A 26,736-nucleotide genomic window follows, 5' to 3' on the forward strand; every position below is an offset into this window, starting at 1 on the left:
TGAGAACCGAAGTGCCGGGTACCATCATCATGACCTCCTACGGCATACGTGGCTTGAAAAGTAGATATTACAGACAGGCGCTATTAAAAGGAAACTTTAGAAATTTCAGGCTACAATTCACATCGTGATGTTTCGGGTTTCACTCAAGACTAGGCCAATCTCTCACTGGCAATAATAAATGACATATTTTATAGATTCAGCAATTGACTTTAACTGAAATGATTAAGAAAAAGAAGAACCGTAGATACGGATTGACAGCACGTTGCAACATGTTCCATTCTCTGACAGTGGTGATGTTACCAATAGAATACATACGGTCAGTGTGTTCGACACGGTAGCAAGGGCCGCGCCAGAATATCCTTACTGGTGGTAAGAAGTCTTGAGAGCTCGCACGGGTACGTACCACCAACCTGCCTATTTCTGCCGTGAAGCAGTAATGCGTTTCGGTTTGAAAGACGGGGCCACCGTTATACTGTTAAAAGTGAGACCTTACAACTCATATCTCAAGGTGGGTGGCGGCATTTACGTTGTAGATAGATGTCTATGGGCTCCGGTAACTACTTAACACCAGGTGGGCCGTGAGCTCGTCCATCCATCTAAGCAATAAAAAAATAAAAAAAATGTATCCAACTTCTTTCTTTTTAAGCTACTTCGCAACTGGATAGATGAATTCGCGTTTGCCTCCCACGCCCCAGCAGCCGCTTTGTAGCCGCAAAAAAGTAGGCATATATTGCTGCGTGTGTTGATTGTGTTGTCAACAAAATAAGTTTTTCTCTCAATCATGTTACATAAAAAACAGGCGCTCGTGGTTTTTTATTGCTTAGATGGCTAAACGAGCCCTCGGCCCACATGGCGTTAAGTGATTACCGGAGTCATAAACATAAACAACGTCTCAAGATCAAGACTTATATGATCTATATGTCAATTATATAGTAATTTTGGTCCTACGATTACGCGCATGGGATCCTGAAGCAGATGTGGGTTTTTTTATTGGTTTTTTATTGGAGAAGAAAAAAAACTGTCCATACCTGACCTGGACTGGAACCCGAAGTCTTGCTAATTTCATAATTATGTATGTGGGTATGCGTGAAGTCATCATTAGAATCATAGACCATCACGTGGATTTCACTCAACTACGCGTAATTTATTTTTCAGTAACAAGCAGAGATTATTTTTTTAACGGGTGTATCGCATAGTCTCGTAATGTCTTAAAATAAATAGGGTGATGAAATAATAAAACCAATAATCAGTCTAGGTTTCTTTAATTGATTATAAAAAAAAACAAATATTTAAATAAAACAGTGAACACGTGCGCTTATTACCCGGGAAAAGAAAAGGTCTTCCGGGGCAACATGCTGGCACGTGCTGCGACCGGCTGCAGACAACACAACGTAATGTTCATACGAAAAAACCGATAACACATAACTTCAACTCTACCATTGAGCCTCGTCAAAGAATGCTTCATAATAATAAATGATCGCTATCAAATTTGACAACTGCAGAAAGCGTTTTCAAGAAAACATCTAATATGATATGGTAAAGTACCGGAAACACTTGACAATTATTTTGGGTATGGAATTATTGATTGATAGCGATCGTCCGAATTGGTGCAATATATAAACTACGAGTATGTGCGTTCACATTTACACTCTAAACTAGAGATACACTAGAGATATTTCATAAGGTTGTTTCAATTTTAAAATTCATTTTTGTACCCAATGTTGTTGTCTCCGCGGCATTCAACCCAGTTTTGATGAACTGGACCACTCACTGTGTTACATCGATATAAAGGAACTACATCTATGGAATGTCAGTACACATACAACGCAAAACGTTAACATACAACAATGATTCTTATAACGTACGAAATAAAGTTTATTTCTTTATTAAATTATCATAAGATCGTTTCGTGCTATGAAATTTCAGAGTATGTGTTTGTCATGTTCTTTATAAGCTAGCAGTATGGCAACGTGGCTTCTAGGAGCGCAGAGGCTGCGCTCTCACTCCATGACTAGCTAGATTGCTCACCTATCACTCGAGAATCTCTCACTAAAATAAATAACTTACTTACTACATAGGGAAACCCATGGCGGAATCCCGACAGCGACGACTGGCAACGTCGTGTGGTAAAAAGGATTGGAACTCCAGCTTAACTCATAATTTGACACATGTGACGCGATGCGCCTTGTTGCCTATCTTAACTATAGTTTGTCCAAATTTCACTTAAGTCGATCGAATATTTCGACCATCTACGATTATTATACTAAAGCTCCCGCTGACACGGACTTCAATTGACAATGGATACAATCAAGTCCCGGAAGGGTCACTAACTAATTGTCTCTAAGTTTAACTTACAGTTTCAAGAACGAAACTTATTTTCTATGAAATGCTGAAAGCTGAGGTTTCGGAAGTAGTCAGGAGACCCTCATTGAGCCTCTGTGACCAGCACGGTTTCCGTGGAATCTTCTGTACGTTTCTTCTCCTCTGCAGCCACGCTATTCTCTGTGGTGTCGGTTATGTCATCAGTAAAGGCCTCACTCGAGACAGATACCAGTGAGCCTTCGGGTGACTCAGTAACCGGCCTGTCGTTATTTTTCTTCATGATGACCTTTATCGGCCGTCTGTTGATCGTCGGGACGTAAGACTGCGTTATGATTTCGGTATCTTTTTCCTGAGTTGTGTTCTCCATCTTTTTGTCCGACACATTATCGATAATCGGTCGGCGTGTGGTAGGTTCCACCTTGTCGTGTGGTGCCGGAAGATCAGTAATACTCTCAGATTCGTCGTCTTCTATTTCGACTACTTTTTGACGGTTTCCTGGAGTATTTTTTGATTTGTAAGGAATTTCAGTTATAGAGTTTTGATTATAATTACTGTTCTTGCTTTTGTACCCAGCGTTGACTGGTATGAGTTCTTCAGAATCAGATATACTAGTTGGTTTCGGTGCTTGTTCCTTATTAGGGTTTTCAGTGTGGTCGTTAATCGTGGCTACGTCGCTAACTAGATTAATTAAATCAGCGAGTACACTATTCCTCTTCTCTTCAGGCTCTACAACTATCTGAGCACTTTTCTCAGGATCACCAGATATTTTGATCAATTCGACAGAATCGGTGGCAGTTTCGGAAGAGCCAAACGATGTTAAAATAAATTCAGTAGTTTCAACATTTTCTAATACGTTATCTTCATTTGACACCGCCCTCGAAACGGTTATCACTTCAGACGGTGAAACCTTAGCGCTAGTTGCAAAAGGGTCGACAGTAGAGTCTACGATTTTATCTTTCACCACAGCTTCAGACTCGTGTGGATTTTGATCACTCGTTTCAATCGGTAAAGAACTAATTTCAGTATGGGACGTCACTTCCGTTGCGCTATTTGATTTTGCTATCGAACTGGTCGTTTGTTCCAGGTCTTTAGTGGTGACTTCAATTTCATGTCCAGTGGATACTTTAGGTGTGGTTGTGTCTAATTCTGCACCTGTAGTTGTAGCAAAAGATTCGATAACAGGAGTTTCAGAAACTTCAATAGTGTGGTTAGAGCTTTCTTTGGACATTTCGGTTTCCTCTGTGGTTGAGGATATTTCTGGTACATCAGTAGTTATGCCATCATCTAACGGCTCCCCGGTGTCTGCTGGTACAAGAGATGGAGCGTTGAGTATCTCAGTTGGTATAGCAGACCTCAAATTAAGCATTGGGCTTTCTTTGAGCTGTTCTACAACTGTAGTGCTTTCTTGTTTAGCTGTTGTACTAGTTTCGATTGAAGTGACCGATGGTTTTTCAGTTGTCAGTATAATGTCAGAGATTTCTTTAGGTTCAATAGGTTCTTCGAGCTTTGACTCTACTGAAGGCAAGCTGGGAACGGTGTCGTGCACAGTCATGTGGTCGCCTTCTGCAGATGGCTCGGGTACGATTTCATCTCCGTGGTTGCTCAAGACTGCTAAATCGTCTGGAATAGGTGGGAATGCTGGGTTATGATCAAAAAGTGATGTGTCTTCTTCTTCAATGATCGGTGCTTTAGTTGTAGTCACAGATGGAGCTGTAGGTAATCCATTTGTGACAGTTGATTCATTCGACGAATAAATATCACTGTTAATAGAATCTTGAGTAGAAAAACTTATTTTAGAGGGCTGTGTATCATCTGGCTTCTTGTCACTCTCTTTCTGATGGACTTCAGTGATCGTAGGAGCGTCTGTTTTGACGATTTCAGATTCTGTTTTAACGGATATCTCAGAAGTAGCTTCTCTTGTGATAGGAGGAGACTTCGACGACGAATACTCGGCAACGTCGATACTTGGAAACGGTAAGATCTTTTTAATTTTCACATCATTCATTATAGGAATCTCAGATACTGGTGTTATTTCCTTAATAGTGAATTCTTGTTTAAGATTTTCTTTAGGAGCAGTTGGTGCAGCACTACCCTTGATATCTTCTGTAGGTGAAAGGTTGGGCGGCAAGGAAGAGACGCCAGGAAGCATGGTTACCCCTGTAAATAAATCACGTAATCAAAATTTTACTACCATTGCGGTTTTAGCCTACTTCCGCCCCACTTCCATCAAGAATTCGGTACGTACAAACATGCTACAGATTTTGAAATCTCAAAATGGTAAATTTTAGTTTATTAGACTGTAAGTTAGTAGATTACGTGATGGCTTCTACTACTTAAGTCTGAGAGTCTGAGGAGTTAGTGCCGCTGTCTAATTCTAACGCTAAGCAACGCAACAGCCTTATAGTGGGAAAAATTAGATTTTAGAATTTGAGAATTATCTCTTTGTTTCTTCTTTTTTAATAGCCCACGTTTTTAAGGATGGGTGACGTTGATCATATTATACCACAATATCCAGGTTTAAGTACTACCAACCTAAGTACTACAACTACTACTCTCTTTTAATTACTTACTTATTTATATACGAGTTAAATTAAGTAGGATGACACAAAATAATTTGTTTTTATTATCCATCAGCGATGGGATTGATGGTACAACGGTTAAAGAGATTTCCAAAGAAGAAGAAGGAATTAGCCATATACCCAGATGTAAAAAGTTCAAGCCTTTCCTCAAATAGATTGGTTTTAAGTCTTTTGCCTGCAGAGTCTACTTGCATTTTTAACCTTAGAGCTTAATCTATCCATTTCATTTCTCGCATCATACTGTGCATGTATTATGGTCTTCATTGTAAATACCTTAGTTATAAGTAACTGCCACTTTAGCTGACCAAGTCTATGCATTTCACTCTTCATAACTAGTTGTGTAACTGTCAGGTTTTATATGATATCTTTTATAAGAGAAACGAGAAACTCACCTCTGACAGGACAGTTGTCGTATTCAGGACAACATCTACCGGGCACAAGCCGAGGAGTGCAGTCATCTCTGACGAAGCAAGCGATCCGTCTGCAGACTACCTCTCCCCCCTGGCAGTAGCACACGCGGCAGGGATCTGCAGGATCGACCAACTTTTCACCGTTGTCGTAGACACGGCCTTCTTGCTCGCAATCTGGAATGAAAAGGAATGAATGGTATTAAATTGAACTTATAATCTTCAGAACTATTAGAATATTCGATGATTTATTTTATGCCTATATATTGAAGAAGTGAGTAATTAATTTGAACTATTTCATTGTGAAATCGTTTGCATACAAACTATTAAGCTATCAAATTTCGATAAATAAGTTGACATTCGATTCTTTGCAATAAATCAAAAACGAAATGACCACGACAAGTGCGCGTATTCAAAACAATGGTAATCGAAACAACAAATAAATATGTATATTTAGCCCGAGACTCAACCATAAAACTTCCTTTCTTATCTACAAATCCTCCCTCAAAATATGCAGCTAAAAGGTGTATTTTAAAATATATTTTTCATATTTATTTCACTTAGCTTTTGATGACTTAAAAAGCCTAGACCGTGGCATGACAACACTATGGTAAGCGTGTTTGAATAGCTTACGAAGACGATGAATCTACCTGATTGTTTAAAGTCACCGATATTCAAGGATATTGTGAAGTTGTAGTGGCCTGAAGGATAATACGACTATATTGTCATTATTCGGAAAGCAAAAGGTAATCTCAAATGTCTTCCTAAAAGTCAACAAGTGATTATCGTCCTTGTAAGACCACGACAGAGATATTATTGTAATTTTTTTTTCAGATGATGTGTGCTTGATTAAGTGCGGGCGCAAATTGATTAACCACGCCAGACCGGAATGTTTCAGAACGTTTGTAACGCGAACGTCATAATAAGAAATATAATCTATTATTTAATATGTCTATGCGTCGGGACTTTTCATAGGACACACGTGGCCGCACCCTACTAACCTGCCGTTTATTTTATTTAATTTAATGCCGTATATGTATTTGTGGTGATAGGATGTCGTCAAAGCGTCAACAGTATGCGCAATGATTGGGTTTTATATGCTCATCGGCTACGTACCACACTGATACGTTGGACAGCAATGGTCGGGTCGATGCACAGCCTTGCAGCCAGGCCTGGATTCGCATTGCTGCTTCTCACATTGGACTCCTCCTCCATCGGAGCACTTGCACTTCTCGCAGGGGTCTGAACCTGGGAATTCGTCTCCGGGTAGATATACCACGTCTCCTAGCGCGCAACTACCTGGAAAATCAGGAAATAGATATGCTATAGAATATTTTTAAGAATATATAATAAATTGATGCAATATGTGGATTGTATTATGCTACACAAAACTTGACTTTCTTCTTAGTTTAACTCAGTGTTAAGGATTAAGTGACGCTTATGCTAATCTGTGGACTACTTTGTGCCGATGAAGGGAAAAAGGACCTTCCTAATTCAATAAATATTTCAATTATTTACTACTCTTCAGTTTCAAATTGCAAAATATTTCAATTATTTACTACTCCTCAGTTTCAAATTGCACTGGGTAATGTGCAGTTAATTGGTGCTAGTTGGTGGATGCTTCAAGCCACATTTTCCTGGATTTAGATCGCGCTGGAAACCAGTACAGTTGTTACTGTCGTCTTATCATTATCTACTACTAGAAGAAAGCTAATCGTGTGTTCCGATTCACCTTTGTTTTTTTCCCTCTACCTAATCTTTGGTAACCTATTCCAACAACGGGCGGACTGGTAGTTGAGTTCCCAGGCTCAACCTGAGAGTATTTGCTAACACTAGCCGTAGCAAAAACAGTGTTTAGATGACTCTACCGTATCGGAGTCGCGACCCATTGAGAAGAATCGGCGTGAAACTCAGTGGGCTTTTTTGTTTATTTATTGGTTAGATGGGTGGACGAGCTCACAGCCCACTTGGTGTTTAGTGGTTACTGGAGCCAATAGACATCCACAACGTAAATGCGCCACCCACCTTGAGATATAAGTTCTAAGATCTCAAGTATAGTTACAACGGCTGCCCCACCCTTCAAAACGAAACGCATTACTGCTTCACGGCAGAAATAGGCAGGGCGGTGGTACCTACCCGTGCGGACTCACAAGAGGGCCTACCACCAGTAAGCTACCAGTGTCTGTGGGCTAGGTTGCACGTCCCGTCGTCAGCGAGAAACTGGGATAGCCCATTAGGCCACCAGCGAATAGGTAAGGAAATTAGGTTGCAAGTCGGTGACCTGCCTATTTCAATCAAATCAATTCTAGTTTCATGTAGTTCAGACTTAGAATTTTGCATAAAACAAAACCGTCGATAGCTAGGTCCGAGGAAACGGAACAAAATCCAATTATTTATAATTGCACATACACACAAACACACGTGCGCTACAACGTGCTTCTATAACCAATTTATGTAACACGCGATAATGTTATGTACTATCGCTGTAGAAATTTAGTATTTATATATTTTAGTGTTAACGCTAAAATGACTTACTACTATAATATATGTGGGAGTAGACAGTTGGTTGAGCCCAAGAACCTAATGTGGTTGCACCTGACTACAACAACGCCAAAAGATCAGAATTCGGGTTGTATGGTTTGGATTGGTAAAAGTAATAAAATATTAATTATTAGCAGTGAAGTCCTAACGGGGCTATGTGAATTAAGAAAGAAATCACACAGCGTGAACTATTAGAGTATATATAACATTAATAAATAAGATAGCCATTATATGTTCTTCATTGACCAAAGAAGAAACAAGAAAATAGAAGCCATGTCTGTCAATACTTCAATAGTTAACTGACATTGTGAGAAGGGTCAGACTACTAAAGAGGAAATGCGCAGACCGAATTTGTGATGGAACAGAACGCATAGAACAGAAAATAATAGACTCGATAACAAGAGGATAAGAATTGGAAAATAACACATCAAAGGAAAATTGAACGTGAAGAAATGAAGACTAAAAAGATTATATATTAAATATTTAAAATATTATAATATTATAAATATAATATTTAAAAAGTTAGTAAATAAGATAGGGATATAAGAACGACTGTTGTTAAAGCAAAAATAGTAGCTAGCATTCAGTACCAGGAATGTTTACCACCTCTTTTCATTCAAGCATCAAACATTATCAGTCAGCCAGATTCTCTCTGTTTTGGCCAAATAATAGCATCGATCACTCGGTGAAAATTACACTATCCAGCTATTATTATAAGCAAATAATATGAAAAGTAAGCTTTCCAGTGAATCATAAAATAAAATAAATATTTCAAATCCTTTATTATACAAACCTTCCTTAAGTCCCAAATCGACGCTCGTTACATTCGGTAGCGGACCCACCGGACCTGGCAACAAGGGAAGTGAGATGTAATCATATATCAACGTCAAGTTATAAATTTATAGGCTAATTTTAAAGCACTATTAAGCATGCACTCACACACTCACAATATATACAAATTTCAAATATTTTTGCTGCTAAATTGCATTCAATGTCAAATTATAGTTTGTGTTCGCACAATTATCGATATTAAACCACAATCAGTTATTTTTTGACGTGACAACGTCTTATAATTCGATGGAGCCGGCTGCACGCACACGCAACATGACTCATGCGGCGTTACCTCGCTCTGAGGCGATCACGTGGCTAAACTGGCAATAAATTCCTCCAATTATTTGACGACAACAAAGACGCGATCATGGAACGCCGTAGTCAATTCGAGTCTAATTTGAAAATTGAAAACGTCATGAGAGAAGTTGAAGCGTCACGATCAATTCAATAGTGGTTTCCATTTACCTTCTAATCTATTTCTATACAAAATATCTATCAAACAAATAAAATTAAAATTTTCTTTTGAAAAATGAAACCATTCCCATCAGTATTTTCTTATGACGTTGTCACGTTCAACTATCGTCAGTAAACCGACTTTACAGACAACCGTTTTTTTTTAAAGTAGGTTATCCAACGACTCGCCTTTCATCGAGTTCCTCTCGAGAACAGAATGACCAACTAATTTCCACTCAGCAAAGCTCATTCAGACAAACCCTGCTCCTTGCGACAGATTGGGATGACGAATGGAGCGCACCCTCCCCTCGGAATATAAAAGGAAGGCAGACTATTCATGATTCGACTGGTTGCGGTTCGTTTTTGGAGCTGAACATATTATAATCTGTGTTTTTGTAGCTTCTTATTTGGCATGAGATAAGTAAACATACGTAATGTTAACACAATCCATTTAGAGCTTTTTGGTACTTCCACTATGCCTGGCTGTGTCAATAATTTCTACAATGCACCCCTTCACGTTATATTAATACAATAAAATAATTAAAAGAGATTTCCAAAAAAAATATTTGCGACAAAAATTAACCAGCGCTATCACATCATGAACAGAAGTCTTTTACCCTTTTCCGCACTTCTACCCCCTTCTCACCCCCCGCTTCTGACCGAATCCCCTACAAAACTTTTGATTTAAGTCGGCAATCACTGACAGAGCGAGGCTCCGTTGATTTATTTGAGCGCTTAAATTTATTTTTCTTTTCCTCTTTGTATTTTAGGGCGTTTGAACTAGAGTTCATTTGGATTGAGCTTCTCTGATTTCACTGCCTTTGGAATATAAAGATGTCCCTGAATGTTATTTTTTCTCGTAACCTTATAATATTGCCTAATCTTCACACCTTCAATCTTTTGCGTCATAATGTATGCCTTCGTGTTATTGAACTATCTTTTATTAATTACCAACTTTTTGAGTTCGGTCAATCTACCTAGGGAACACTGTGTGGGGCCATGGGACAAAGAATCTGGATAAAACAGTACATTTTAAAGGTTCCTTCTGTAGCATTCAGCTGCGGAATCCTAAAAATCACATAGCAAATTACAAAATGAATAAACATTATTTGCTTTCCCACTAAAATATCGACTACAAAAATATTAGATTCGGCAGACACACGTGTTACAAGGCAAATATGCTGAGCAAATATGTAACAATGACGTCACAAAACTTGTCACAACCAAATATTTATTGCCGTACGTGCTATACACGATCATGGTTTTTTTGTGTTTACTGCCTTGTCGCGACGAGAGGGATTGTTCAAACCTAATAAGATTTTGTTAGCGGCTAGTGCTGTGTCAGGGCTGGTCCTGGAGTAAGAGCAACATGACGCATTTAAAATTCTTTTTAGACTCTACAGCTTAAATGTTTCAGCCCTTCCGATTCCTTTTAGCATATTCACTTGGTACTGACTCGGATAATGTATTAAAATCTAGAAACTGAAAATGATTTTGATAATTGAAATAATTAGCTTTGGGTAAATGTACCCAGTGCTAATCTAGCGGTAGCCATCAAAGAATAGTAAATATTTGACAGAAGCCTAAATCGCGCTAAGGACAACGACACGCTTACATTCCTACTTATACAAGCTCTAAGCAACAAGATTTGGACGTCCGCTCTATGAAGGTCTTCACAGTCCTAATCGCCCGACTAAATTCATGAAGAACCCCGTACAGCAGTCAGTAGCACTCAGTTCTTGAGACACCGCACTTCGCAGTGAAAGTAGACCCTATATCCCAAAGTGGTTGTGGATGGTGGCAACCAAATTTGATATCCTGTGGACTCTAGCGAAGGCGTGATCTTGCCTTCCGTCATAGTAAATTCTGATAATGAAAGTAGAGTTTTTTTTTAAATTGTAAACAACATTGAAGTTTTTTTTTCTAGCTATGCTGATAGCGTTGAGAGGCTATATCAGCGGAACCTTAACTAGTAGGTGAGCTCACGGGGCTCAAACCTGACGACGTTGCTAACACGAACCCTAGCAAGAGCCGTGCTTCGCAGCATCTACCACCGGATCTGGGCTGTGTCTGAGGGTTAATGTCGTTCTCGTCGAACCCGTCGCTTGCGACGATGGGCTCGACGAGAACGACATTGAAGTTAAATCTAACCTAAAGTGAAAACTTTAAAACTAAAATAAAAAAGTAAAACAAAAAATTGAAAAATTAATATCTTATGTGAATGAGAGGAAATGGTCTGTTCTAAAATTGTGCGAGAGTATCTATTCGATGCTCGTAATTATTGAAGTCGATTCGTTATATTATTATTTAGATACGAAATTTGAGTGTGGAGACATTACGATGTATATATACGTACATATTATGTTTTATAAACAACCCGAATTCTTTAAATGACATAATGCTATTTGGTCTATTTACTACTAACCAAAGTAATCTTTCAATTAAATTGACAGCAATAAGTGTGCATAAAGTAACATATATACAATTGAACATAAAACGCGAATTCGGTCATTAAACAATGCAATTACGACATGTAGTTTTCCTTTTAATTTTTAAGTTCTTGAAAATTTCGACTTGATGTTATGAAATTCATATTAACTCCGACGGACGACTGCGATCTACGGAACTCTTCACGCCGCGTGTTGCTGCACACGCTTGCCCGATTCTACACGACGGGGCCACGCACAACAACACAAAATACGAGTAACGCACAGCCTGATGTTGATGACGTCATCAACACTAATCTATCAAGTACTAAATCAACTGCAAAAACATATTCCGTGACGTAGAAACGTAAGCGGACACATCATCATGTTTGTCACGTGATGCGTCAGTATTACATAGCAATATTGTTAAGCGACAAAATTGAAGCTCTATCAATTTAAGTTATATTTTTTTATTATTGCTTACATGGGAGGACGAACTCACAGCCCACCTGGTGTTAAGTGGTTACTGGAGCCCATGGAGATCTACAACGAAGACGCCCCACCCACCTTGAGATACAAGTTCTAAGGTCTCAGTATAGTTACAACGACTGCCCCGCCCTTCAAACCGAAACACATTACTGCTTCACGGCAGAAATAGGCAGGGCGGTGGTACCTATCCGCGCCCACCCACAAGTGGTCCTACTACCAGTAAAAAAATGTCCACGGCCTTCAGTAACAATTTAACAACAAATGGTCCGCGAGCTCGTTATTTCTATGCAACAAAAACGTTTTCTTGTTCTTTGCCATCTGGCAATAGCTATGTCTAGCGAACTATTACTGTTTAAACTTAAAATCACCCGCCACGAAACAAAGTTTGTTATGTATTTCATTTAAAACTCATATAAACCAAAATGTTGCCCTATAAGTTCTGTATTATATCGGAGCGGTATAATTAATGCTGTGTTGTTGTGTATCTTAATTAAAAAGCCCTTTCAAATCCATCCAAATAAGATACATGAACTTAAATGAACCTTTTTATCACAGCGTAATGTTTTTTATTGCTTGAACCGCAATGAGTATTAAAGACAGTACATATATATATGTGAAACAGGTTCGTACTCTGAACTTAAATTGGAATGTATTTACTTTTTGTTAGTGTGTATTGTACCGATAGTTTTGAAGGTTAAATTTTTACTGTACGCAATTTTATCAAGTCGATATTTCGCCCAGTCCGATTTGGAATACAAATTCTCTTCGCACTATGAAGTTGAAGTTGAATGAAGTTGGACACAAGCCGCTCGGCTCCCTAATTTAAATTGCTTGATAAGTTAGCCTCTGGCCTTAACAACTGTGGGTTACCACTAGTACCTACTATCGGTCTATTTGATCACTGACCACTCGAGATCAGGTTGATCATTTGGCTTAAGTGGAAATAACAACGAAGAAACATAAAAGCTACAACACAAGAGTATAAATATTTACATAATTTAGAGAATGTAAATATATCGAATACGCATTTTTCCCATCACGGATCGAAACTGTAAAGCAACTTGGACACAGGGACAAGCCAGATATTATATTAGTGTATTAGCCAATGAACATGATATCTACTTATTCTTTATTACAATAAATGCTAAGAAAAATAACAATATAAAACTTAATATAAAATATAAACTAAGTACTTTAATATAAAACTTGTATGACAATTTGTTTCAGAAGAAAAGGATATTATTATGAAGAAACTTTAATTAAATTCCACAAAGAAATGAAGTTTGGAGATGTAGGTACTAATGAATTAATCAGTACTTCTGCAACGAATCGTTTTCACCACAATATGAAGTTAGGTAAGCTTAATTAATGCTGACATCTTTTGCTTGTCACTTGTAGCATATAGAAAAGCTATTTAAAAATATTTATAAGGTGGTTTAGCCTGATAAGTATTATAGTTTTATAGTGTAAGTTAATGTATAAAATATTATGTGCGTATTGTGTTGCTTTTGTTTTTTTGTAATTTAAATTTCTAAATTTCTCTTCTTGTTCACTTTCTACTTATATGTGATTTTGATTGTGGAAACATATTTGGTTATTGTTTTAGCTATAATTTTTAAAATATTATATTTTTGTATTGTACTGTTTGTTTCCCGAATAAATAAATAAATAAATAAATAAATAATTATAGTTTAACATCAATGAATCTACTTCATCTGCTAATACCGCGACCAGATTGAAAATTCCTCAGACATTCAACAATACATACGATATGATCAAACTTACAAGCGAAATCCGTTATTAATATATGTTTCAAAGATGTCTAAGAATTATTTATCAATCTTCTGTTTAATAAATTAAATATATATAATGATGATTTTAAGATTAGGATAAAGATTACGACCAACGCAACGGGAGAAATGTCCTCAGAATATTCTTCTCGACAATATTCAGAGTCGGCAATACACAACCACTTGGAAATAAAATGTAAAAACCGAAATAACGTTAAAGTACTCAAAGATCTTATGCCGAGTCAAAGAAGACGTGTTTCGTTTGAAATACATACCTCTGTTTCAGTGATTTTACTTTGACGAGCTTACCGCGTTTGATACTTTCGCTGTGAGCTTTTCTTTGAACTTTACTTTGTGTTAAATTAAACAGATGCTTTGTGTATTGCGGACGGGCTTGCTACCCACAGTCAAAGTCGACATTTCAGTTGTATTATAGATAGGACAGTGCTACCGACCCGTGCGAATTTAGAACATACCCCACCATTTGCATTTACACGCATTAATGAACTAGTTCTATCAATCAAAATAAATAATTAGGTAAATTATGAAAAAGCAATTTAATTTCTATATTTTAAAACTACACCAAATTAAAATCACCAAAACATACTACAAATATAAGTGCTCTGGTCATATAGCGTGATTAAAAAGGCACGTAAGGACAAAGGTTCCTTTAACGTTGTTGAGGCACTGAACACCCGCAGGACGCCGGGCAGTTTTATTTTTAGCCTTACTAATGACTAGATGAGGACAGCCATGCAATTCCCATGGACTAGACACGGGTCAGGGGAGGGGGGCGGCGGTCAAACGGCATTCCTCGCGTGACTCAACGGACGCGCTGAGGTAAGTTACTGCGACCAATTTTATTGACAGCTGATTTAATGTTCATTTTTTTCGCAAGTCGTTTCCATGTTCAAAGATTTTCTTTTCTTTCTTTAAGAAAGTTTTTCGGAGTTATCGCTAATTAATTTACCAATTTCTAATTTTACTCACTTATTCGTCGATGTACTTATGTACATTTCTTTAGTTAGTTTAGAGAGTTTTAAGACATTTATGTGTCAGTTCTTTAGTGATGGCATTACGTTCACCCCTTAAACTTAAAAAAAAACAATTTGTCCTTGGAAATATATTATGTACCTTCCGAAGTCACTTGCTTCGTAACTACGCTATCTTCACAGTAATCTAGCCCAGCGAGTATATGATGTATATATAATATATATTTGTCTTCCTAAATAAAGCCGTATTAAGTTTCATTTCTACCCGTGATACTGTAATTCTGCGATTTATGGACTCCCTAAGCGAATAATCGGAGTTGGTGCAATAAAATAATAAAGCATCTTTCACAGCTGAATATTTCATAACATATTATTTACACACAATCCACGTCTTCTTCAGTTCTTTTGTTGTCATCTCAATTTAAATGACAGCTATAAATATTTTATAATTGTGACAGCTACATACCAGCAAGCAGTCGGAATGAGCGCGCTCATCTCACTATCGCTATGGAGATGGAATGTCTAAGGAATTCATTACTGATCTGTAATATACGCGCATAACACGTACATTCTCATAAGTCACTTTTATCGAAATAGCCTACGAAGATATTCTTAACAAGATAACGTCTTTACAATTGACTATTTTACTAGCTTATGTTTTGCAAATTACTTTAATTTCTCATATATCGCTTTATTTACTCATTAAGTATTTAACGCCATCATTAGAAATACAAAAAAAAAACAATTTTGTCATAAAGTTTGCGTCTCCGAATCTGACGCAATATTTCATAACCTTCAAATCGTGATTCATCATAATATGCGGAAAAAAGACTTGGCCACTGATTACTGGGCTTAGATTGTTTATTTTTGGTATAAATAATAACATTTTAGTCGCTCTGGCGCTAACGCATCCGCCGTGACAGAAGCAAGAGAAGAATTCAGTTGGACTGGCAGTTGTGCTCAATAAATTAAAGTCAAGGATATATTTAACTTCAAAATACATATTATTATAAAGAATTTTCAAGGAAATAATCATTATTGTTTCGAGTAGTGATTACGTTATTTTGTAACGTTTTCTTAATTTGTGCTGATGAATCATTATGCTCGTTGCCTTCTTAGACATCGGTAACGTCAATATCTTAAAGGTAGAAAATTATTTCTTAACTCACCTCCCCAACATACGGTAAAAAGATGGAATGCTGCCAGCAAAACGGTCGAAAATCTTGGCGACGCCATGTCGCCTTTTGACCTGGAACAACGAAATTTATTGTTAGAAATAGGCACAACTGGACAAGCTTTAAAAAAAATCTTCAGGCGTAAAGCCAATTATATCTTAAAACAAAAATAGTGTTGCTAACAAAATAGACAATAATGTGGCGGTAACCATCATAGAACACAAGATATTTGACAGATGCCTGAATCTCATCAATCATATACACAAGTTCCGAACAACAACAACATTTGGACCATCGGTCAATATTACGCGCAATATTACCCGCTCGGTAGAAGATCTTCCCTTTGTCGTAAACTCCCACAGAAAATTCACTCTTCACAGAAAAATACGTCTATAGCAACCCAATAACACAACTAAATACCAAGGACACTACAATGTTGTAGAACGTATAGCAAAAACCGAACGTTATTCGTACATGGGTAAGGCGGGAGCAACGTCCGAAGATGCAATCTTAACTGCCCACGTAATACTATATACAGTACAATGCATTTACTTTGTAACGTGGCCTACTGGTGGTCAGCATTTGGCGGGCGGTAGGTACTGGTTCGAAACAAAAACAAAATGTCTTCAATTTATTTACAACTAGCGACCCGCCCTTGCTTCGCTTCGGAAACTGTAATTTATTATTAATTTCTCCACTATTTAATGGATATTATTATACATATGAACCTTCCTCTTCAATAGCTCTATCTATTAAAAAAACCGCATCAAAATCCGTTGCGTAGTTTTAAAGATTTAAGCATACATAGGGACAGAAAAAGCGACTTTGTTTTATACTATGTAGTGTGAAAGTATAAATACTATGTAGTATAATAAGTAGTGTGAAAGGGCCTAAATTACTAAAGGAGACATAATAACTCGCGAAATAATCATTAATTATTCACAAATGAGAAAGAAGTTTGATCAAAACGTTGTTGTTTCAAAACACGAACCGACTTATATGAATGACCCATCAATTATCCGCTCCGACCGTATTACAGAGCACCCTGATATACGAGCAACAATAAATACTGTCATACATCTCGTACGTGACAAATAACGGTGCCCAATGACTGATGAAGGGATGTGTAGTCGAGAACGTGTCCTGATCGACAGTAGACAGGCCATTATTTTGACTGTAAATTGTACAAAGAGCTGATCATTCGTTTTCTACCGCTCCTGAACCGAAATTTGCGAAACCGTGTATTGTTATTATTGAAATACATAATATACTTAGTCTGGCCATAAATACTGTTACAATAAAAAATAAACAAAATATTACATTTGAATTTGGAATCTGTCATTTTTATATGATTACTCATTGAGTTTTCTCATTTTGGCGCCAATATATTGTACAATATTTTGCGATATTAAAATGGAGTGGGGTGATAAAGAGAACCGAATAGCTGTGATTGCATTTCACAAAGTAGGTATGGAGCCAAATGCAATTTTTAATACTCTCCATACGCATGGTATTAGTAAAATGTTTGTGTACCGGGCTATTTATAGGTGCAATGAGACCTCCTCTGTTTGTGACAGAAAAAGATCTGCCCGTCCACGTAGTGTTCGTACGAAAAAGGTGGTCAAAGCAGTAAGGGAAAGAATTCGAAGAAATCCTGTCCGAAAGCAAAAGATTTTATTTCGGGAGATGAAGATAGCACCTAGAACCATGTCGCGTATTTTAAAAGATGACTTAGGACTTGCAGCCTATAAGAGATGAACTGGTTATTTCTTAACTGATAATTTAAAAGAGAATAGGGTGGTAAAATCGAAACAACTACTGAAGCGGTACGCATAGAAAATTTTTTGTTTACGGATGAGAATTTTTTTACAATTGAGCAACATTTTAACAAACAAAATGACTGTATTTATGCTCAAAGCTCTAAGGAAGCTTCCCAATTAGTCGACAGAGAGCAACGTGGGCACTATCCGACTTCAGTTATGGTTTGGTGGGGTATTAGCTATGAAGGAGTGACTGAGCCATACTTTTGTGAAAAAGGTGTATCAAGATACCATTCTTGAGAAGGTAGTGAAGCCCCTTAACAACACCATGTTCAATAATCAAGAATGGTCCTTCCAGCAAGACTCGGCGCCAGGTCATAAAGCTCGGTCTACGAAGTCTTGGTTGGAAACGAACGTTTCGGACTTCATCAGAGCTGAAGACTGGCCGTCCTCTAGTCCCGATCTTAATCCGCTGGATTATGATTTATGGTCAGTTTTAGAGAGTACGGCTTGCTCTAATCGCCATGATAATTTGGAGTCCCTAAAACAATCCGTACGATTGGCAGTGAAAAATTTTCCTATGGAAAGAGTGCATGCTTCTATTGATAACTGGCCTCAACGTTTAAAGGACTGTATTGCAGCCAATGGAGACCACTTCGAATAAGCTTTTTATACTTTAAATTGTTTTATATTTATTTATTAAACTAACACACTGTAAAAGTAATAAATGTTATTTGCAATAGATTTATTATTATTATTAATTGTAACAGTATTTATGGCCAGACTAAGTAATTTCTTTATTTCAGTAATTGATGGGTATTGCAACGTACTTATATGTTCTTCACATCAGGAAAAGGCTAGTATGGAATCTCTAAATAACTTCAAAAGTGAATCCCAAATGGAAACTGCCTTGGGTTTTTCTTTCCAATGTTCTTTACGTAGTTATAAAATTTACAAGTAATCCGAAAAATAGTAATACACCAGAAAAATATTTTATTGCCGATTCATAAACAAACTGAATAATATGGTTTCATACAGTAATAAAACACGCCTGAATTCGTTCTTGCTTGACAGGTAGCCGTCAGATCGTGAGTAGACTTTGACTTCAACCTTAATCAAAACTGATATTCCTTAGTACTGTATATCATTCGTGGGCGTTAGGTAAAATATTTGAGCAAAATAAACAAGACCTACACCAAATTACGGAATACTATTCCATGAACTCAGTGAGTATCCTGAGTGCTTGTTACTCCACAGACACTTTAAAAGCCTGGTTACCCTGTGTCTCAGAAGCAATAAGCGCATGTCCTCGATAGGGTTCAATGAAACGTGTCCCAATAAGGGTTCAACGGTAGGGGCAGACGACCGGCAGTCATTTTTCAATCAGAAAACCGTAATACACTCAATAGAATAATCGGCACTGGTAGGGTTGATCCTACGTTTATTTTGTAGTAAAATAATGAACCTTAAAAGCAATATCTTTAGAAAAAATTGAATGTATTAGAAGTCTGTGTGTGCACATGTAACATTTGTCCATATTTCAGTTTAATTGGAGTTGTAACGCAGCGTTCCGTTTCGCGGGGCAACAGTAGCCAAAGGGGATGTGACTCAGGTCCGCGACGACCCACCCCGCGCTACCCGCACCCGCGCATCTATTGCACCCCCTAGTAACGTCAGCTAGCTGCGTAAACGCAGCATTTCAGGGTCCAAAGGACTTTATTCATTTAATGCAATTATCATGACATGGTAATGTATTACCATTTATTTATTAAGGTCATTTTCATCGCCAACGCTATGTTATAGATTTTGGGCTAATCCCTAACTTTATAAATTTATCAAACTCGACAACCCTACATGTCTTATAAGTGACTTTCTGACAAGAGAGAGAGTGACATCGTGTGAAAGTGCTCTCAGATAAGATTCCAAGCTTATTAACTCCTTACACCTATTATCACCATAATTATTTTTCCGCGACAGGCAAATAAGGTTACGGCCCATCTGATTGTAAGTGTTCATCGTCGCTTCGGCTTCTTTGAAAACTTTATTTTATCATGTTATGTTTGTGAGATAAACAAGGGATTATACTATTCAATTCAATTGAGGATAAAACAGAACCAATTGAATAATTTACTATGAATTGTTTCAGCCAAAGGGTGCCACAATTAAGGACTTATAATGGATAGACTTGGATTATTACCATTTTAAATCATGAAATTAATCAATTTCTTTATTAATTAAGTTAAGCTAGTAACAGACAAATCATTTAAACAATAGCGATCGTGTCAATAGAATAATATGCTACGACGGCAGTATTATGTAAATGTATACATAAACATATAATAATTTCGTAATGTAATCTGAGATGTGTGTTTGTCTTTCATTATTTTTTAAATTACCGTTCAGTGTGCTTCAATTTACACTGAATGTACTAGGGTAACTAGTGCAATAATTCATCTTTATTATAAGATCGTTACCTTGTTAGAGTTCTTTAAAAGAAGCAGCCAGCAAGGTACAGGTTCTATGAGGATCTCTGACTATCACGACTTCAAGATACACATACATAGATGAGGTATTTCCTACCCTCGATCCGTGGAAGATGCTTCACATAGTAACTATAAGATGCGTCATATTATACTGTCCCTGCCTAATGTAATGACACGTAGTCGTCGTGGCCTAAAGGATAAGACGTCCGGTGCATTCATGTGTAGCGATGCACCGGTGTTCGAATCCCGCAGGTGGATACCAATTTTTCTAATGAAATACGTACTCAACAAATGTTCACGATTGACTCCCACGGTGAAGGAATAACATCGTGTAATAAAAATCAAACCCGCAAAATTATAATTTGCGTAATCACTGGTGGTAGGACCTCTTGGGAGTCCGCACGGGTAGGTACCACCACTCCGCCTATTTCCGCCGTGAAGCAGTAATGCGTTTCGGTTCGAAGGGTGGGGCAGCCGTTGTAACTATACTGAGACCTTAGAACTTATATCTCGAGGTGGGTGGCGCGTTTACGTTGTAGATGTCTATGGGCTCCAGTAACCACTTAATACCAGGTGGGATGTGAGCTCGTCCACCCATCTAAGCAATAAAAAAAAAAAAAAAAAAACTTTACCGGAAAGTAAATCAATAGTAAATAAAAACTGGGTCACATTTTACAAATTACTTATTTCAAAGTTGTATGTTCTAGGCTCTGTGACTATACTATGAATAGTAATCGGGTCTAACAAATTCGTACATAGTGTCACCAAAGCCAAAAAAGTATGAGGTAAGGCCTAATATTGAGTGATTACCGTCACCCAGGGGCATAGTTAATGCGCTACCTGCCACTATCCTTACGGATCCATCAGATCCAATAACCTTTGCATTAGACGCCTTTAGCTCTAACACTAGGAGCAGGCTTAGGGACCCCGGTAACCGTACTCGTCGAACTCGACAAAGAGTTCGCCGTACAACCTAACCCATGAATCAGCTCGCTGAGTTTCTCGCCGGATCTGCTCAGCGGGACGCGATTCCGATCCGGTAGTAGATTCATTCGCGAAGCAGCTGCTCTTGAGCTGTTAAGTCTCCTTCGGAGGCGCTCGGGTAGCTGTTAGCAAATCCCACCCTTCCTGGCTGAGCCTTTGCTCGCCCACCTGTCCTGGTGAATTTGGAAAGGCCTCCGGGCCACCAGTAATCCTTCATTCATAAAAAAAAACCTGCCACCAAACTAAGAAGTCCTTTCAAACCTCATATGAAGAGGGACTGTAGAGGGTAATTCATTTCAAAACCAGTATGGTAAACAGGATGCCCTCAGACATAACATCGACCAAAACAGGTGTTCCAGGTGGTGCGAGCGAACTCTGCGCCGGTGGTGGCCAGTGCGATGGTTGGTAAAAATGAAATGGTAGAATCGATTCAAATAAACCACTCCGCGTACGATACACAACAAATCAAAAAAAATCAAATCAAAAAAAATTTATTCAACATAAATGAAAGTACATACTTGTTGAACGGCCAAAGAACTACCGCCAATTCACAAGAACTAGCCTCCGTCCTGAGAAGAATTGGCAGGAAACTCAGCGGGCATGTCTTTTTTTTTTACATATAAAATTATTATTTATTAATTTTTTAATATTAGATTATTTTTTTTTATATGAATTTTTTACACTGAGTATTATAACGTAACAATTACTACAATATTGAAATGCCTGGAGCGAGCAACTCAACACTGAGAGAACCAAAGTTCAACGCTAGCCCGTATTCTAAAAAGATTAAAAGCACCAATTCTTAAAGCTATATGCAAGAAAGCTTTAGAATATTCGACTCAAACGGATTTCAATCGCAAGACCAAAAGTCGTATCCATCAAACCTTTACCCAGCTATGCCAATAAAAGAAGCATAAAGAAAGTTATTGACCCTGTCAATGACCCATTAAGGAATGAAAAATAAAATGAATCGAGCGCTAGTTAGCGACGTGCTAAACGCCACAGACCCGGCGCCGCAGAACCGATCATGTTTTTTTGGCATTCTCATTAAATACATGACATTAGAGGAATGAGTTTCATCGTGTTTTTCTGCAGTTCATTCAACTCCACTTTTGGTTGCATTAACTGTTGTCTAGATCTCTGATGCGTTAAATAACTATGGCTATGTCCTGTAGATGCCGCGAAGATGCCTTTTTTGGTTCACCTAAGAAATTGGGAATCGTTGTAGGAAATGCAAACTTTTAACCTGTAATAAAATGTGAAATCTAAATTATAGTATACCGGATGAAGAATGAACTATCACGGCAAAATAAAACAGGTTCACAATAATGATAAAAATGTGATCGAAATATTTAGGATTGTTTTTTGTACAGCACGCAATGAAATCTACTGACGCACGAGGTCAAGTGACCCCGTGACCTCGTAGGCTCGGGGACGTCTGCCCACTATCTTCAGATTAGTTTATATTATAAGTTTTTTTAATGGAAACTTGCTAAGGCAATCAGTATACTAGGTGCCAGAATTGTTTTTCCTTTTCGCTCAGCTTGTTTACTTTTACACTTCGAAACAATTTCGAATATCGTGTTATATCGATGTGATGTGATATCGTGTTCTCAAGCTGCGGATTTCTGTACCCGATTACTCTTGTCATCAGCAATGTGCTCCTAACCAACCTGCAACTCTAACCCACCTGTCTCTTAGCATGTGCTATGTTTGGAAGCCACAGCCACAGTCGCGGTATTAGAGGTGTTTTCTACATTTAATTTACTGGTGGAAGGACCTCTTGTGAGTATACACAGGTAGGTACCACCACCCCGCCTATTTCTGCCGTGAAGCAGTAATGCGTTGCGGCTTGAAGGGTGGGGCAGCCGTTGTGACTATACTGAGACCTTAGAACTTATATCTCAAGGTGGGTGGCGCATTTACGTTGTAAATGTCTATGCTTAGACGTATGGACGAGCTCACAGGCCACCTGATGTTAAGTGGTTACTGGTTTGGAAACAAAGAAATTAAACATGTGAATTACGGGTAAAAAAATTTTAACTATTCAATCATCTATTTATTTCGCACATTCATATTACCTACTTATAAAACAGTTCATATTAAACCAAGTTAACGCTAAGTGAAAAGTAATTTAAAAATAGCAATCTCATCAAAACAAACATAGCAGAATGCTTCAAGCGTGTACCCCTTTCACGGTAAACGATTTATCATCGTGTAGCTGGACTAATTGATTATAAGCGTTAATGTGGGCCGCCGCTTATTGTGCGTCATGACATTCCATTACCGACGGCTATAAAGGCTGTATTATGATTGACAGAAACGTGTTACGGTGAAATGTATTATTGTTCCCATTTTTTTGCTATTTCGAGCAAATGGTCGATGTTTTTATTATAACGGTGGTTTCATTATGTACAATTACTGCATTGAAGAAGTTTTTTTTTATAATTTATTTATGAAACATACAATTGATTAGTCTAGTAATATTGTAAAATGTATGCCAAATATTTTGTCAAATCTAAACCTATTGACATCCACACTTGGTGAGCGCCAGACATATACGAAAACTTGCTGCGCTCAATTTGAATATTATTATCAATATACATCCATACACGTAAGTAACTGTAAGATCGATGTTAAGAGCTTCACCCAATTGATCATTGATGGGAAGGAGCACTCTGAATGTCAAGTGTTTGTTATGTGTGCGAGGTTAATTGATTAACATACTTAATAAATATGCTAAATTTATTTTATTAAGACCTTTTTTACAATATATTTCTAATGTATGGCGATACTACACGCAGGGCTTAGGACCGTGTTATAGAACTCTCACTATAGGGGCTGGTTTGTGCATTTGTTCCGGCCTTATTAATCTATTGTATTAATAATGTGTTGGAAAGCTATCACTAGTTGTGTCATTTGTCTTGATAAGGATTTTGATAAAGCCTGTTGCTGTTATTGCTGAAAAATTGGGCTCTCGCACACGCTGACCTAAGGGTTTGATGTCGAAATATAAACCTATCCTACTGTAACAGCAATAATAGGTATGTAGAATGGTAGATGCCCGTATTCTGCTTGGCCACTAGCCCTAAGCTTTTTACTGCTGTATATTAATTACATTTGGATGACCCCAAACTAGAATTTTGTCCTGCAATATAGACACCGGAGACACACACGAAATAAGAATATAGACACATAGACTCCGGGACCTCCGCTTCGTGGTAGTACGCACGCAGCCAGGCCCGCACATGGCCATGTCACATACAACTAACACACCGGTTAGCTCTCTCTCTCTATTCCAAGGATCCACTGTTTGTTATTATATGATACGAACCATACAATATTCTTTGGAAAAATAAACAAGTCGTAAAAAATTCTCTTCGTACATACAAGAGAACAATTAACTCATCTCTGAGAGATGTGTGGTATTCATGCGAAACAGGTTTTTATTTAAAAAACGTACGTGTAATAATACACAAGCAGAAACATTCCTAGACTGGATTGCGTCATTCTAGTACAGCATCTATCTATGTAGCAACAAGGGAGTCATGCTGAATGGTGCTTTTTTTTTTATTGCTTAGATGGGTGGACGAGCTCACAGCCCACCCGGTGTTAAATGGTTACTGGAGCCCATAGACATCTACAAATGCGCCACCCACCTTGAGATATAAGTTCTAAGGTCTTAAGTATAGTTACAACGGCTGCCCCACCCTTCAAACCGAAACGCATTACTGCTTCATGGCAGAAATAGGCAGGGTGGTGGTACCTACCCGCGCGGGCTCTCAACAGGTCCTACCACCAGTAAAGAGAGTGAGCTAGTGAGATTATCTGAGCCATTTTAGTTTATTGCTTAAATGGATGGACGAGCTCACAGTCCGCCTGGTGTTAAGTGGTTACTGGAGCCCATAGACATCTATAACGTAAATGCGCCACCCATCTTGAGATATAAGTTCTTAGGTCTCAGTATAGTTACAATGTGGATAATATTCACAAAATGAGTATCAGAAGCTCATTTTCTAAAATAAAATAAAATCCTACCAATATATTCACGATTCTTAAGGTATTTGGGGGTTGGTGCTTCCCGCTTCCGTAGGTTTAACCCGCGATTCCCTACAAGTGACCCCTGGGTGGTGCTAAACGGGAGCCGAAAACATAACCGGTGGTAGGACCTAGTCCGACTGGCTGGCGACCACCCTCCAACTAGAGTCCGCCGCCAAATAGCCTAGCTGTGTTCCGGCGTGTGGGTTGGAGAGCCAGTTCTATCCCCTCCTTTTCCCCTTCCTTGTCGGGGGTGAGTCTTGGTGACGCCTGGACCTTGCGGAGCAGACGTGCGTGCGAACTCGCGGGGCGTGATTGTTTGACGGGGGTATAGGGAGATCCAGTGAAACGGTACCCGCTGCCGCCCGCCGGTCAGTAGGGGACCTGAACCCGGGTGTCTCTACTAAACTCCGCCCCGGGAAGCTGTCCCGCCAACCGGTGTAAAATCCTGTCGTGCGGTCGTCGTGCCGGAGTCGGAGACCGGAGTGGATCCCGGCGATCGCACGCAGAGTGGACTGGGGGCCCTTCCATGCCCTGCGTCAGTCTCTCACGCAATCCGTGGTCGAGCACGTACTATGTTCCGCGCTTCATTCAGGTGTTGCCTCGATCTCACCTCCAACATCCTACCTCTCCTAATCCTACTCTCCGAAAATTTTACAACTATGAAGTCGACAAAAAAAAAGAAAAGGGTTTCACAGGCGGTTCCCCATTCCACATTTAATGTGGATTTCAGCAATGTCAGGGGCCTACATAGCAACCTTGACGCCGTACACCACCACCTTGAGACGGCGCAGCCTGCCCTGCTTTTTTTAACGGAGACGCAGATATCTGCTCCGGATGATACCTCATACCTTGAGTATCCCGGCTACGTATTGGAGCACAACTTCCTGCGTAAAGCCGGGGTATGCGTATTCGTCCGGGCTGATGTCTGTTGTCGCCGTCTTCGGGGCCTCGAACAACGGGACCTGTCCCTCTTGTGGCTGCGCGTAGATCACGGGGGCCGTAGCCGAATCTACGCGTGCCTGTACAGGTCCCACAGCAGTGATGCAGGTTCAGCTCTGTTTGAGCATGTGCAAGAGGGGACTAACCGCGTGCTTGAGCAGTACCCATCTGCGGAGGTGGTGGTTCTTGGAGACTTTAACGCTCACCACCAAGAGTGGTTGGGGTCCAGAACCACTGACCTCCCGGGTCGTACTGCCTACGATTTCGCCTTGGCCTACGGCTTCTCCCAGCTGGTGACACAGCCCACCCGTGTCCCAGATATCGAGGGGCACGAGCCTTCTTTGTTGGACCTTCTGCTGACCACAGATCCGGCCGGATACAGTGTGGTGGTCGACGCTCCGCTTGGATCGTCTGATCACTGCCTTATTCGTGCTGCCGTACCACTCTCTCGTCCTGATCGTCGAACGACGACCGGGTATCGAAGAGTTTGGCGGTATATGTCAGCAGATTGGGATGGATTGCGT

General features: G+C 38.9%; 1 protein-coding gene across 1 annotated transcript in view; it reads right to left on the minus strand.

Annotated features, from left to right (window-relative positions):
* Positions 1–1,245: 1,245 nt before the first annotated feature.
* The window catches only part of LOC114249465 (uncharacterized), a 69,241-nt gene continuing 43,750 nt past the window's right edge, over positions 1,246–26,736 (minus strand). Inside the window, exons 2-6 of the mRNA XM_089730466.1 lie at positions 16,000–16,079; positions 8,643–8,696; positions 6,425–6,607; positions 5,294–5,485; positions 1,246–4,479 (exon numbers count right to left, since the gene is read on the minus strand). Coding sequence (XP_089586592.1) covers positions 2,426–4,479; positions 5,294–5,485; positions 6,425–6,607; positions 8,643–8,696; positions 16,000–16,079 — 2,563 coding nt within the window. The 3' untranslated portion in view covers positions 1,246–2,425. The remainder of the gene's footprint in view (positions 4,480–5,293; positions 5,486–6,424; positions 6,608–8,642; positions 8,697–15,999; positions 16,080–26,736) is intronic.

The sequence above is a fragment of the Bombyx mandarina genome, chromosome 10, assembly GCF_030267445.1.
Source record: "Bombyx mandarina strain Sakado chromosome 10, ASM3026744v2".
Taxonomy (NCBI): Eukaryota; Metazoa; Arthropoda; class Insecta; order Lepidoptera; family Bombycidae; genus Bombyx; species Bombyx mandarina.